Genomic DNA, 13,245 nt, shown 5'->3' on the forward strand with positions numbered 1-13,245 from the left:
CGTGGCCGCTCAGCCTGGGCCCGTTTCCTGCCAGGAGCCAGTGGCTGAGCCGCCGTGGCCGCGTGCTCCTGGCTCCCTTCTAGCGAGGAGGCTGCTTCCAGGGGGAGCTGCGGGGACGAGGGGCCGAGCCGGGGGTGCCAGGCCCCTGGAGCCAGGAGACGCCCCGGGTGTGGAAGGCGGGGCCGCCCGCTCCCTGCACATAGGCAGGAAGTGAGCATGCGGCTCTGACTTCCAGGTACGCGACCCTCCCAGGCATGTACCTGACGTCCCGGCTCTTCCCCAGCGCCGATGGGGCCTTCATCGCCTACGTCTCGCTGCACTTCGTGCTGGGCCTCTGCACGCTGCTCATGACCACCATGCCCCGGCTGCTGGCCGTCGTCACCGGGGCCCAGGTGGGCCCAGATTCACCAGACCCAGTCACCTCCCCGCCCGCCCCAGTGCCACTGCAGGGTCCGGGCACCTCTCCGCCCGCCCCGGTGCCATCACAGGGTCCGGGCACCTCCCCGCCCGCCCGGTCCATCACAGGGTCCGGGCACCTCCCCGCCCGCCCCGGTGCCATCACAGGGTCCGGTCACCCCCGCCCGCCCCGGTGCCATCGCAGGGTCCGGTCACCCCCGCCCGCCCCGGTGCCATCGCAGGGTCCGGGCACCTCCCCGCCCGCCCCGGTGCCATCGCAGGGTCTGGGCACCTCCCCGCCCGCCCCGGTGCCATCTCAGGGTCCGGGCACCTCCCCGCCCGCCCCGGTGCCATCGCAGGGTCCGGTCACCCCCGCCCGCCCCGGTGCCATCGCAGGGTCCGGGCACCTCCCTCCCCGCCCGCCCCGGTGCCATCGCAGGGTCCGGGCACCTCCCCGCCTGCCCCGGTGCCATCGCAGGGTCCGGGCACCTCCCCGCCCGCCCCGGTGCCATCGCAGGGTCTGGGCCTCCCGTGTGGGTATCAGGGTGGACACACTCAGTCCATACGTCCTACCGACTCCCCAGCCCGCGTCCGCCTCACGGGAGGAGTGCATTCATGTCAGCCCAGCAGGCCCCGAAGCCCTCGCTCCTTTCTGTACCAGCTCTGAGTCTGAGTCTCCGGAGCCCACAGGCCAGGCCTGGTGACTCGGGGACGCTCATCCTGAGAATCCCCTCCAGCATGAGCCCGGAGACACCTGAGCTCCCTCCCTGACCAGCGGGGGGCGGGGGCCAGCATGGGAGAGACACTCTCTGACAGGGAGACCCGGCCCAAGGGGTCCCACCCAGCCAGTGGGTCCTCAGACCAGGCTTGGAGTGGACAGTCCGCTGCGCAGGCCGCAGGGTGTGACAGGCGGGGACCCGGCAGGGGGGTACTGGGCAGGGGGGCCGCAGGAGAGCTGGCCTGGCGGGAGCACCGAGCGGGCTTGTTCCTCTCCTCCAGAACCTGCAGGCCATCTACGAGGTCCTCAAGTGGGTCTTCACGCTGTTCCCCCAGTTCTGCCTGGGCCAGGGCCTGATCGAGCTCTGCTACAACCAGATCCAGTTTGACCTGACCCGCGGCCTGGGCGTGGACACCTACGCCAGTCCCTTCCGCATGAGCTTCCTGGGCTGGGTCTTCGTGCAGCTGGCCGCGCAGGGCACGGCGCTGCTGCTGCTGCGGCTGCTCCTGCACGGGGACATGGTGCGGAGGGCCAGGTACCGGCATGCACCTCGGCGCCAGCGCAGAGCCGGGGCGGTTGGGGGGGGGGGGGCGTTCCCTCCCGGAGGCTGCAGACGGGACCACGTCCGGCCCGCACCTGGTGGGCGGGCTCAGGGTCCCTGCGGTTTGGGCCGGCGCGTCACGGACACGAAGAAGGACTGTGTGAGAGACCTCCGCTCCCGGGCGCTCTCCCGTCCCAGGAGTTTCCCTCTGCCCGTGCCCAGCCCTCTGTCTGCTGTGGGGTGACGGGTGACAGAGGCCAGCACGCTGGCGGCTTGTGGCGGGTCCTGTAGCAGGAGGGAGGGAAGGAGGCAGTTCCTCATGGAGAGCGGCTCCTGGGAGGCCGGGCGCAGGGCCCGGGGCAGGGAGAGAGCCGTCTAAAGGCACCTGCAGAACCTGATGGATTTCCACCAACTGGACACGCATGTCCCTTCCCGGGACCGCGTGCCGGCAGCCTCTCGGCCCTCTGACGTGGGCGGTGCACTCTGCAGCCACCATCCCCTCACCCCTCCCCGCCCGGCTGCACACATGGCTCCGTGTGCGGGCCACTCCCCGGGCCCGAAGCTTCTCAGCAGCCTGCTGTCCATGGAGTAGTGCGATTTCTCCATGGGCTTCAGAGACGGACACACAGTGCAAGGAGAGGAGCTCAGCCGCGGGGCTGGCCACGGAGATTTATTTTATTTAAACTCCCGGCACTTCAAGGCAGTGGAAGACACAGGAAATTGCCAAATGGGTACAGAGCCCGCGTCCCCTGCGCCCAGCCCCTCCGCTGACAGTGGGTCCATGTGCTGACACCGCACCTCCGGGGCGGGACCCAGGGTTGGTGAGTTGGGGTTGCCCAGCGCAGCTCATGGGATTAGAGATTCCCAGTCACACACCCATTAACCATCAGGAGGAGGAGCGAAGAGGGAGCAGCTCAGGTGCAGGTGAATTTCATCCACCTGACAACACAGTGAACGCAGGAGCGGCTGTGCGAGTGCTTGGGCTCAGTCCTCCATGCTCCTGGCACGGACGGGCGTGTGACCACGGCCGTGGGCCTGTGCGTGCAGCCAGGGCCCGAAGGCACCCGGGGGACCTTTCGCCCTCAGTGCGAGTCGCGGGTGTCCCTAAAGCCGGGGGGCTCGGGGTGTCTGCCCGCTGTCTCTCGGGCACGTGTGTCACCTTCCCTCCTGGGGACCCCGGCGGCCATGGTGGGACCAGCGCGGCGAGCTGCCGGCCCGTCTCCAGGCCTCCTCGTTGGGACATCTGCCCCCTCCCCTCTCCGGTGCCCGTCCCGTCCCAGGTCCCGGGTCCCGGGTCCCGGGTCCCAGGTCCGGTGTGGGTGACGGGCTCTCTCCTTCAGGAGGCACTCAGCCGTCCAGGGCACCGTCACGGCCTGTGGGGATGCGGACGTGGAGGCGGAGCAGGCGCGGGTGCTGAAGGGGAGAACCGGTGGGGACCTGCTGGTGCTCTGCAACCTCAGTAAGAGCTACGGGTGCCGCCGGCCAGCTGTGCGGGATGTGACCCTGGGCCTGCGGAGCGGAGAGGTGAGGGCCGGTGTCCCTGTGACCCTGTGACCCTGTGGAGGGGGAGGGGGTCTGCGGAGCGGGGAGGTGAGGGCCGGTGTCCCTGGGACCCTGTGACCCTGTGGAGGGGGAGGGGAGGCCTGCGGAGCGGGGAGGTGAGGGCCGGTGTCCCTGGGACCCTGTGGAGGGGGAGGGGAGGCCTGCGGAGCGGAGAGGTGAGGGCCGGTGTCCCTGGGACCCTGTGGAGGGGGAGGGGAGGCCTGCGGAGCGGGGAGGTGAGGGCCGGTGTCCCTGTGACCCTGTGACCCTGTGGAGGGGGAGGGGAGGCCTGCGGAGCGGGGAGGTGAGGGCCGGTGTCCCTGTGACCCTGTGGAGGGGGAGGGGAGGCCTGCGGAGCGGGGAGGTGAGGGCCGGTGTCCCTGTGACCCTGTGGAGGGGGAGGGGAGGCCTGCGGAGCGGGGAGGTGAGGGCCGGTGTCCCTGTGACCCTGTGACCCTGTGGAGGGGGAAGGGGTCTGCGGAGCGGGGAGGTGAGGGCCGGTGTCCCTGTGACCCTGTGACCCTGTGGAGGGGGAGGGGGGTCTGCGGAGCAGGGAGGTGAGGTCACGTGTGGGACTTGGAGCCATGGACACCCAATGGGACGCGGTCGGTCCCCGGATAGCTAGTGGGCGACGGCAGAGCCCACAGTCAGTGTCTGAGACCCAGGAGGCAGGAGCCCTGGAGCCGCAGACAGAAGGTCGCCCTCAGGAACCCACACCTTGGAGGGAGGGGGACCAGACCCAGAGCCGCCATGTTGACCCACTAGCGGGGTGCTCAGGCCGGGCCCAGATGCCGGGGAGGACCCGGTGCAGGAGAAAGAGGATTGTCATGTGCAGGGACCTTGCAGGCAGCAGATGGTGGGGTGTTTGCTGGCTGTCTCCCTGTCACTCATCTGGGCAGGAAATGGGACTGGCCCTTCTGCCTTCGTGGCTGATGTGACATACGACATGGCCGAGCCAAGAGCTGGCTGGGTGCTGGGAGTCAGATAGCAGGCCTGGAGGTGCCAGTGGGGGGGAGGGAGTTATGGGGGGGGGCAGTCATGAAGGGGAGGTGGCAGTGGTCTGATGTGCCTTACAACATACTAATGCCTGAGGGAGACACTGGGCGCTGCTGGGTGGCACCGTGTGGCCCTGAGCTTGCTCACGGGGTCCGTGTAGTGGTTTCCTCTCGGACGCCGCGGGCCTGTCAGGACCCACTGGCCACTTTGTGCAGAGGCTGCTTCACAGCGCAGACGGCCGGGGCCGCTCGGCGGGGTGCCCTGTGACGGACTGTCCTCTCCCTCCTCAGTGCTTCGGGCTCCTGGGCGTGAACGGGGCCGGGAAGAGCACCACGTTCAAGATGCTGAGCGGGGACGAGGCCCCGAGCGCAGGGCACGCCGTGGTCAGGACGCCCGCGGGGTGAGAGCCCCGCCCCCCCTTCCTGGCGGGACCAACCCTGGAGCCCGGGCCCGACGCCGGGGGTCGGGGCACTCGGTCTGCTCCCCATGTGATGTCCTCACTCCCTCCTCGGGGTGGAGCCTCCCGGAGCCCGGGGTCCGACGCCGCGTCGGGGCACCAGGTCTGCTCCCCATGGGAGTCCTCACTCCCTCCTCGGGGCGGAGCCTGCGGGAGCCCCCGGAGCAGGATCCGCAGGCGCAGGCGGCAGTGGGGAGGGCAGGGGACCTCGCGGGCGCAGGTGGTGGGTGTGCTCGCTGCCCCGGCACTCAGCGGGGCAGGAAGTGGGGTGTGTGGGGGACTGGCCCTTCTGCCTTCGCCGGCCAGTTCAGCTTCAGATCCCCGGGACTGACGGGCTGCAGACCTGGATAAATCTGCCTCTAGAATGTCACCATCCCCATGTCCTACCCAGAGGGCCGTGCTTCTCCGTACGGAGGAGACCATTTTCTCTCTCTCTCGGCCTTCTCCCTATTGGCTCCCGGCTGTAACAGGGTTGCCCACTGGCTCCCGGCTGTAACGGTGTTGCCCATTGGCTCCCGGCTGTAACAGGGTTGCCCACTGGCTCCCGGCTGTAACGGTGTTGCCCATTGGCTCCCGGCTGTAACAGGGTTGCCCACTGGCTCCCGGCTGTAACGGTGTTGCCCATTGGCTCCCGGCTGTAACAGGGTTGCCCATTGGCTCCCGGCTGTAACAGGGTTGCCCATTGGCTCCTGGCTGTAACGGTGTTGCCCATTGGCTCCTGGCTGTAACGGTGTTGCCCATTGGCTCCTGGCTGTAACGGTGTTGCCCATTGGCTCCTGGCTGTAACAGGGTTGCCCATTGGCTCCTGGCTGTAATGGTGTTGCCCATTGGCTCCCGGCTGTAACAGAGTTGCCCATTGGCTCCCGGCTGTAACGGTGTTGCCCATTGGCTCCCGGCTGTAACGGTGTTGCCCATTGGCTCCCGGCTGTAACACTATTGCTGCTCGCAGGCAGGGCATACAGTTACACTTAGGTTAGTCCATATCAGTGGAAACAAGTCAATGTTTCAAACTAACGGTGTGCGAGACTGTAAACAGGGTTTGTTGAGGGAGCGTGTGGTGTGTGTGGATGAGCCCGGTGGCCGTGTGGAGGCGAAGCTGCCGGGGCACCGAAGCGCTCAGGCTGTGCCGTGGGTTTCCCTGCTGTCGTGGGAGTCGGACGGTGTTCTGGTGATTGGGTGGTGTTTTGTTTTTTGTTTTGTAACTTCTCTGTGTACAAGTACAAAAGGACAAAATAATCAGAATTCAAAAGGAAACAAGAATAGATGGTTTATTTTCTCATCCCTGGGAGGCTGTCTCCTTTGTAATCTCGATCCATCGTTTCTAAAATAATTGGGAAATGAAATTCAAATCGCTGCTCTCAGAAGCAGCCATGAATGCACAATCTATAATCCCCTACTCGCTGCATGTCTGTGCAACTATTTAATTGTAACAAAGATCCTTGCATTCATTATAGTCCAACCTTGATGATGTGTAATGCACATTGTACATTGTATTCAGGGAGTTAAACGGGTGATTAGGGCACAATGGAGGGTTAAGCACTCAGTGTGTGTGCCTTCCTCCGGACGAAGCATTGATCCCACACCGTGCTCTTGGCGCTCCTGCCTGTAAGGTTCCTGCAGGGAACAGGCTCTTCCTGGTTCAGTGGGTTAATGTAAAGCCGGACACCGCACGGTGTTCAGTCACCGATGAGCCAGGGTCCTGTGAACGGTCTGTGCGGACACACCGTGGCCAGGCTCAGCCTCACTCACGGTGCCCGTAGCACACGTAGCCGTGGCCGCTGTCTGACCGCAGCTGCTGTGAGTGCCCTCCCGGAGCCGAGGCAGCCTGGTCTGTCCCGGGGCTCGCTGACGCCTCTCCCTGCAGGGAGGCGGTGCCTCTGTTCGCGGCGGGAGCAGCCGGCGTGCGCGTGGGCTACTGTCCGCAGCAGGACGCGCTGGACGGGCCGCTGACGGGCTGGGAGCACCTGCGCTACTACTGCCGCCTGCGGGGGGTCCCAGGGCCCCGCGTCCCCCAGGTGAGGCCAGGACCCGGGAAAGGCAGTGACACCTCTGCTCCCTGAGACTCCCAGCCCCGCCCCTCATGTGGGCTGCTCCTGTCTGCCCTCAAGGCTGTCTGTCCGGTTCCACCGCACCGGCTCCCTGGGCTCCGGCCCAGCCCTCTGAGGGCGCACAGGCCCGGAGCCCGCCCCTGCACTGTCCCCTGAGCCCCCGTGATCCCGGTCTGTTCTTTCTCACCAGAGGGACGAGGTGGGCGGGACTGGGATGTGGTGGCTGTTCTCAGGCTCCCTCCTCCAGGTGGCCGGGGACCTGGTGAGGCGCTTACACCTGGAGGCCCACGTGGACCAGCCGGTGGCCACCTACAGTGGAGGCACCAGGCGGAAGCTGTCCGCAGCCCTGGCCCTGCTGGGCAAGCCCCACCTCCTCCTGCTGGTGAGTGGGGTCCGAGGCTCAGCCTCCGGGGCCCAGGGGCGCGTCCTCGCTGCCTGCCAGGCGGCTGAAGTAACTTCAGGGGCCAGGTCCCCCCAGCCGGACGGTCCCTGGGAGTTTACAGAAGTGACGTTTATTCCTCGATGGTCCCTTTCACTCAGCCAATGGGAGATCCAGTAGACTGTAGATGAAGACAGCGTTTAAACCCAAATTCACGGGGAGCTAAAACCCGCCTGTTGTCCTCTGCCCAGCGGCCGCCTTTCCCGTCCCGGCCACAGACCGAGGGGATCCTGGGGCCTGTGCCTGGCTGCGGTCTGACAGGAATCAGGTGTCACTGTCCCCGCACACGGCCCCTGCTGCCCAGTCTGGGGGAGGCCGGCGCTCTGACCACAGGGGGGCACTGTCGAACCCTCCCTGCCCGCCTGCCCGCCCGCCCGCCCGGGGAGGGCAGCCTGAGCTCTGGGGCTCCTGGGCGGGGCTCCTGGCCTCATGGCCAGAGATGCTCCCTCAGCACGTCAGCCAGGCGCCAGGAAGTGGCCGGACTGGACATTTTGAGCAAGTGGAGCCTCTTCCTGCCTGCAGACGGCCTCCTCAGTGTCTGCTCTGAGACCTTGTCGCAGCTGAGGGTGCTCACCCCTCTGTCCCACGCCGAGGAGCTGGCATGGGGTGCTGTGGGGAGCACGGGGAGGCGGCTCGGACAGCGGCCCTGGAGCCAGAGCCGGAGCCGGAGCGGGCTCCTCGTGGCCGGCCCCTGGCCCATCGCTGCTCCTTCCCTCAGGATGAGCCCAGCTCCGGGATGGACCCCCGCTCGAAGCGGTTCCTGTGGAAGGCGATCACCGAGGAGGTTCGGGAGGGCTGTGCCGTGGTGCTGACCTCGCACAGGTGAGCCGGGGCCCTCCGTGTCCGCAGCAGCCTGTGCCCTCCACTGACCCACGGCCAGCGCGCGGCACAGCTGGAACCCGCACCCAGGGCCTGCGTGGCCCAAGGTCACCGAGCTAGGCCCTCCGGGGCTTCTGTCTGCCTGGTCCAAGGTCACCCCATGCAGCCTGCTGTTTATTTGTTTGGTCATCCCTCACTAACCCCCTGCCGGCCTGGTCGAAGACAGCCATCTTGTGAGGGCATGAGAGTCAATTTGCACATTATCTCTTTATTATATAGGATATAGTAAACTTTTTAACACAGTTTATTTACTAATCACATTTAATGTTTATGCTTACCATATTTAACACTTAAAGTTACCAATAATATTTTGTATTACAATAGTTTTGTATGATTTCTCACTATAAACATATCTGTCCTTTTCCTTTTTTTAATGCCTCTCTCCATTGGTTGAAATCTTCATTTAAGTCCTTAGTAAACTTGTTTCTTTCCATAAATGTCTCTGCTGTGGAGGCTCCTCCCTGCGCTGCACTTTGTGCTGCTGCTGGAAGGCTCTCGCTGATCGCACCTCGCTTCCTGGGCTGGAAACGCTCAGGCGCTGGTTATTGTGGGGTCAGTGCCCACACTGAGAGGCGCTCCCTGTGATGCTGACTGGGTGCCGGCTGACCTATGACCTGTGGGTGCCGGCTGACCTGCGGGTGTGCGTGCCGGCTGACCTATGACTTTCAGGCTGGCTGACCTATGACCTGCAGGCTGGCTGACCTATGACCTGCAGGCCAGCATCTCGCGGCCTTGCTGACGTGCTCCCTCCTCCCTGCAGCATGGAGGAGTGCGAGGCCCTCTGCACGAGGCTCGCCATCATGGTGGACGGCAGCTTCCGGTGCCTAGGCACCCCCCAGCACATCAAGGACAGGTACGTCCGCTTCTCCCGCCAGCCCGGCCCGGGCCTCGCTGGAAGGAGGTGAAGGCCCGGGGCGGGGGGGGGGGGGGGGGGGAGGGGAGTGATGGCCTCAGCTCGGGGCCCGGCCCTTCCCTGCTGCCCCACTGTGGGCTCCAGGAGGGCTGGCATGCCATGGCAGAGCCGAGATGAAGATGGACAGGCTGTCCCGCAAGGCTGTGCCCGTGCCCCTGGCCTCGGAAGCCGCCCCTGGTGGGAGGGCAGGAGCTGGGCACCATGGGTGCTCCCGTTTGAAGGTGAAGCCGAGGGCTGCCCTCCCTGGGGCCACAGAGGCTCCTGGGGTTGGTGGTCTCACGGGGGGGGGGGATTGCTGGCTGATTGCTCTCCTTCCCTCACCCTCTGTCCTTCCCGGCCCCCCTCAGCCCCTGCGGCCCTGACAGCCCTGAAGCCGGGGGTGGAGTGGGAGGGGGAGGAGGACGGGGGCTCCTGTAGCTCAGCTCCCACCTCTCTGGGTGTTGCTTCCAGGGTTTGGTGGTTTTTAAGATTAACTTCGTTTCTGTGTCAATATAAGTTGAATTAAAGCAAACTACATAACTGGGCTATAATTAATTTCTGAATATATATATATGTGCTAGTGACCTAGTGACCCAGTGCATGGATCCGTGCATAGTGAAAGGAAATTAATTAGAAGAAAGATTCATGTGGTAATTACATTACTGCAATAAAATTACATGTCAAGATAGTATACATAACATAGCATTATAAAGTTAAAATGCAAAATTAAATTACTAGTGCATGTCATATGTACCAGCCAGCTGGTCGGTTAGATGAACATACGGTTTAGCGTTTTATATATATAGATATATTTTAAATATATTTTATTATTGCTTTCAGAGAGGAAGGGAGAGGCAGAGAGACACAGAAATATCAGTGATGAGCCAGCACCGGTTTGGCTCAGTGGATAGAGCATTGACCTGCGGACTGAAAGGTCCCGGGTTTGATTCTGGTCAAGGGCATGTACCTTGGTTGTGGGCACATCTCCAGTAGGGGGTGTGCAAGAGGCAGCTGGTCGATGATTCTCTCTCATCGACGTTTCTAACTCTCTATCCCTCTCTTCCTCTCTGTGAAAAATCAATAAAATAGATTAAAAAAAAAAGAAATATCAGTGATGAGACAAGCACTGATCGGCTGCCTCCTGCACACCCCACACTGGAGATTGATCCCACCCCGGGCATGTGCCCTGACAGGGAATCTAACTGTGACCTCCTGGTTCCTAGGTCAGTGCTCACCACTGAGCCACGCTGGCCGGGCCTGAATGTGTTTTTGAGCATCTTAGACCCCAGCATTTGCCTTGGTTACTTTTCTTCCTGCCTCCTGGGCGTGGGCTCAGAAGATGCCGTCTGGGTCCCGAGCATAACACGCTTTCCCTGTGCACCGCTCAGGTTCGGGGCCGGCCACACCGTTCGCGTGGGGCTCAGTGCGGGAGGAAGTCAGCGCGAGCTCTCGGAGCACCTGCAGCGCCGCTTCCCAGGAGCCCGGCTTAAGGTGGCGCCCAGACCCGCTGCTGTGCCTCCTTCTGCGGGAGGGCTCCTGGGGGGACGCTTACCCCGCCGGAGCTGGTGGCGCAGAAAAGGGGACGCCCTGTGGGTCCAGGGTGGGTGCCCCAGGAGACTGTAGTCACACCCTGTCCTGGGCTCAACTCGTAGCCTGGCTCCCTCCATCCAGGACAGATGGCGGCCCTCACTACCTCCTCCGTGCACTGAGGGCTCAGCCTGCTTCCCCGCTCCCACACCCACACCGGCAGCCTCTCCCGTGGGGACGCAGTGCGGTCACACCCACACCCACAGCCTCTCCCCGTGGGCACGCAGTGCGGTCACACCCACACCCACAGCCTCTCCCCGTGGGGACGCAGTGCGGTCACACCCGCAGCCTCTCCCGTGGGGACGCAGTGCGGTCACACCCGCAGCCTCTCCCGTGGGGACGCAGTGCGGTCACACCCACACCCACAGCCTCTCCCCGTGGGCACGCAGTGCGGTCACACCCACACCCACAGCCTCTCCCCGTGGGGACGCAGTGCGGTCACACCCGCAGCCTCTCCCGTGGGGACGCAGTGCGGTCACACCCGCAGCCTCTCCCGTGGGGACGCAGTGCGGTCACACCCACACCCACAGCCTCTCCCGTGGGACGCAGTGCGGTCACACCCGCAGCCTCTCCCCGAGGGGACGCAGTGCGGTCACACCCACACCCACAGCCTCTCCCGTGGGGACGCAGTGCGGTCACACCCGCAGCCTCTCCCCGAGGGGACGCAGTGCGGTCACACCCACACCCACAGCCTCTCCCGTGGGGACGCAGTGCGGTCACACCCACACCGGCAGCCTCTCCCGTGGGGATGCAGTGTGGTCACACCCACAGCCTCTCCCGTGGGGACGCAGTGCGGTCACACCCACAGCCTCTCCCGTGGGGACGCAGTGCGGACACACCCACAGCCTCTCCCATGGGGACGCAGTGCGGTCACACCGGCAGCCTCTCGGCTGGACTGGCGGGACCTGCGGCCTCTGAGTCCAGGTTGAGCTTTGCCTTCCTTGAGCAGTGGCAGCGCCGGGCCCATGGCTCCAGGGCTGGCACCCCCACTGCACTGCCTCCAGGAGGGGCCACCGGCCGCTGTGACCACGGATTCCTGTGGTGACGGAGGAGGCCTGCCAGGCAGAGCACGCGGTGCCACGGGACCTGTCCAGTGGCCGTCAGTCGCGCCCGGGGCTGCAGCCGCTGGGAGTCCGCGGAGCTAAGCGGGCTGCTGCGAGCCGTGCGCCTCCCGGGAAACGGTCCTTTCGCCCACGTGGGCGGCAGGACGGTGACCTCGCCTGGCGGCCGCTGTGGCAGCTACGAGGGGCTGTCTGCCGGGTGCCAGGTGAGCTGTTTGGTTGCAGGGGCGGCGCCCGAACGTGCTGGAGTACCAGGTGCCCGCGGACTGGGCCGGCCTGGCCGACCTGCTGCAGGAGCTGGAGGACAGCAAGGCCGCCGGACGCATCCGTCACTACGCCCTGGCCCCGGCCTCGCTGGAGCAGGTGGGCGGCGGAGGCTGCTGCTGTCAGCTCTGCACCGGGTCCGGCCTCGGCTGCCGTTGCTCATAGTTACCATCTGGGAAGGGGTGTGGGCCTCGGGGCCTCCCCCCACCCTGTAAAGAGAGGGCACCCGTTAGCCTTCCTGTCCCCCGACCCGCCTGCCAGTCACGGGACGCCCCTGCAATGAAGCAGGCGCTCGCTGTGGGTAGGAAGAGAGTTAGGGTGTCAGATAAACCACAGCTTCGTTCTCCAGGCTGGACGGCCCAGAATTCACAGCCATTCCTTCCTGCCCAGAGGGTGATCCTCCCTGGGGTTTGCTTTCAGTGGTTTTACCTGCTTAGGGGGACCTAGGAGGGGTGGGAGAGAGAGGATCTAGGAGGAGGGAGAGAGTGAGCGTCTAGGAGGGGGATGGAAGGGGAGGTTTAGGAAAAGCTGTGCGGAGCTGTGGGAGGGCTTCCTTGTTGGGACGTTCAGGAACCCGTGGCCAGTGCTGGGCAAACAGTGGCTGGTGAGCGCAGTTTGCTGCTCTGCTGACTAATGAGTCTGCCGACCACTGTTGCAGGTTAACAATCACGCTCACTCTTCCTTTCAGGTGTTTGTGGACTTTGCTGCTGAGCAGCAGCCGGCTCCTCCAGCCCCTCCGGAGCCTCCCGCCCGGGGCCACCAGCCACCGCCCCTGCCTGTCTGAGCCCAGGACGCTGCTTCAGAGGAAGGAGACTCCCAGGCCTCAGGCCTCAGGCCAGCGCAGGGAGCTGGGGACACCAGGCCTGGGGCGCCCCTGTCCCTGCATTTTCCACTCTAACCTCTGTCAGTAACAACCAAGGCTTGGGCGGCTCCTCCAACACAGCCATCCCTGTGTGAGCTGGGGGCAGGGGGAACCTCCTTGGTGAGGCAGGTGTGCGTGAGTTCTCAGATGGCTGGGCGCTGGAGAGGCCCAGGGAGGGCTCTCACACACTTCCCTTCCCAGCCCGAGGCCCGAGGCCACGCCCCTCCAGCCTGTGAGGCCGAGGCCACGCCCCTCCCAGCCATGAGGCCTTGAGGCCCCGCCCCCGCCCAGCCTATGAGGCTTTGAGGCCCCGCCCCCGCCCAGCCATGAGGCCTTGAGGCCCCGCCCTCGCCCAGCCTATGAGGCTTTGAGGCCCCGCCCCCGCCCAGCCATGAGGCCTTGAGGCCCCGCCCTCGCCCAGCCTATGAGGCTTTGAGGCCCCGCCCCCGCCCAGCCATGAGGCCTTGAGGCCCCGCCCTCGCCCAGCCTATGAGGCCTTGAGGCCCCGCCCCCGCCCAGCCTAGGTCCAGGAACCAGGCCCGGATTCTGTTTTAATTTGTCAT

At 64.9% G+C, this 13,245-nt stretch overlaps 1 protein-coding gene across 1 annotated transcript in view; it reads left to right on the forward strand.

Annotated features, from left to right (window-relative positions):
- The window catches only part of ABCA13 (ATP binding cassette subfamily A member 13), a gene marked incomplete at its 5' end in the record, with an annotated part of 89,879 nt that extends 76,877 nt beyond the window's left edge, over window positions 1-13,002 (forward strand). The window contains 11 exon segments of the mRNA XM_045587161.1: window positions 236-392; window positions 1,396-1,649; window positions 2,996-3,179; window positions 4,484-4,593; window positions 6,515-6,665; window positions 6,946-7,080; window positions 7,856-7,959; window positions 8,777-8,869; window positions 10,297-10,399; window positions 11,782-11,919; window positions 12,509-13,002. Coding sequence (XP_045443117.1) covers window positions 236-392; window positions 1,396-1,649; window positions 2,996-3,179; window positions 4,484-4,593; window positions 6,515-6,665; window positions 6,946-7,080; window positions 7,856-7,959; window positions 8,777-8,869; window positions 10,297-10,399; window positions 11,782-11,919; window positions 12,509-12,604 — 1,525 coding nt within the window.
- Window positions 13,003-13,245: the final 243 nt, after the last annotated feature.

Source organism: Pipistrellus kuhlii, unplaced genomic scaffold (assembly GCF_014108245.1).
Source record: "Pipistrellus kuhlii isolate mPipKuh1 unplaced genomic scaffold, mPipKuh1.p scaffold_m20_p_26, whole genome shotgun sequence".
NCBI lineage: Eukaryota > Metazoa > Chordata > Mammalia > Chiroptera > Vespertilionidae > Pipistrellus > Pipistrellus kuhlii.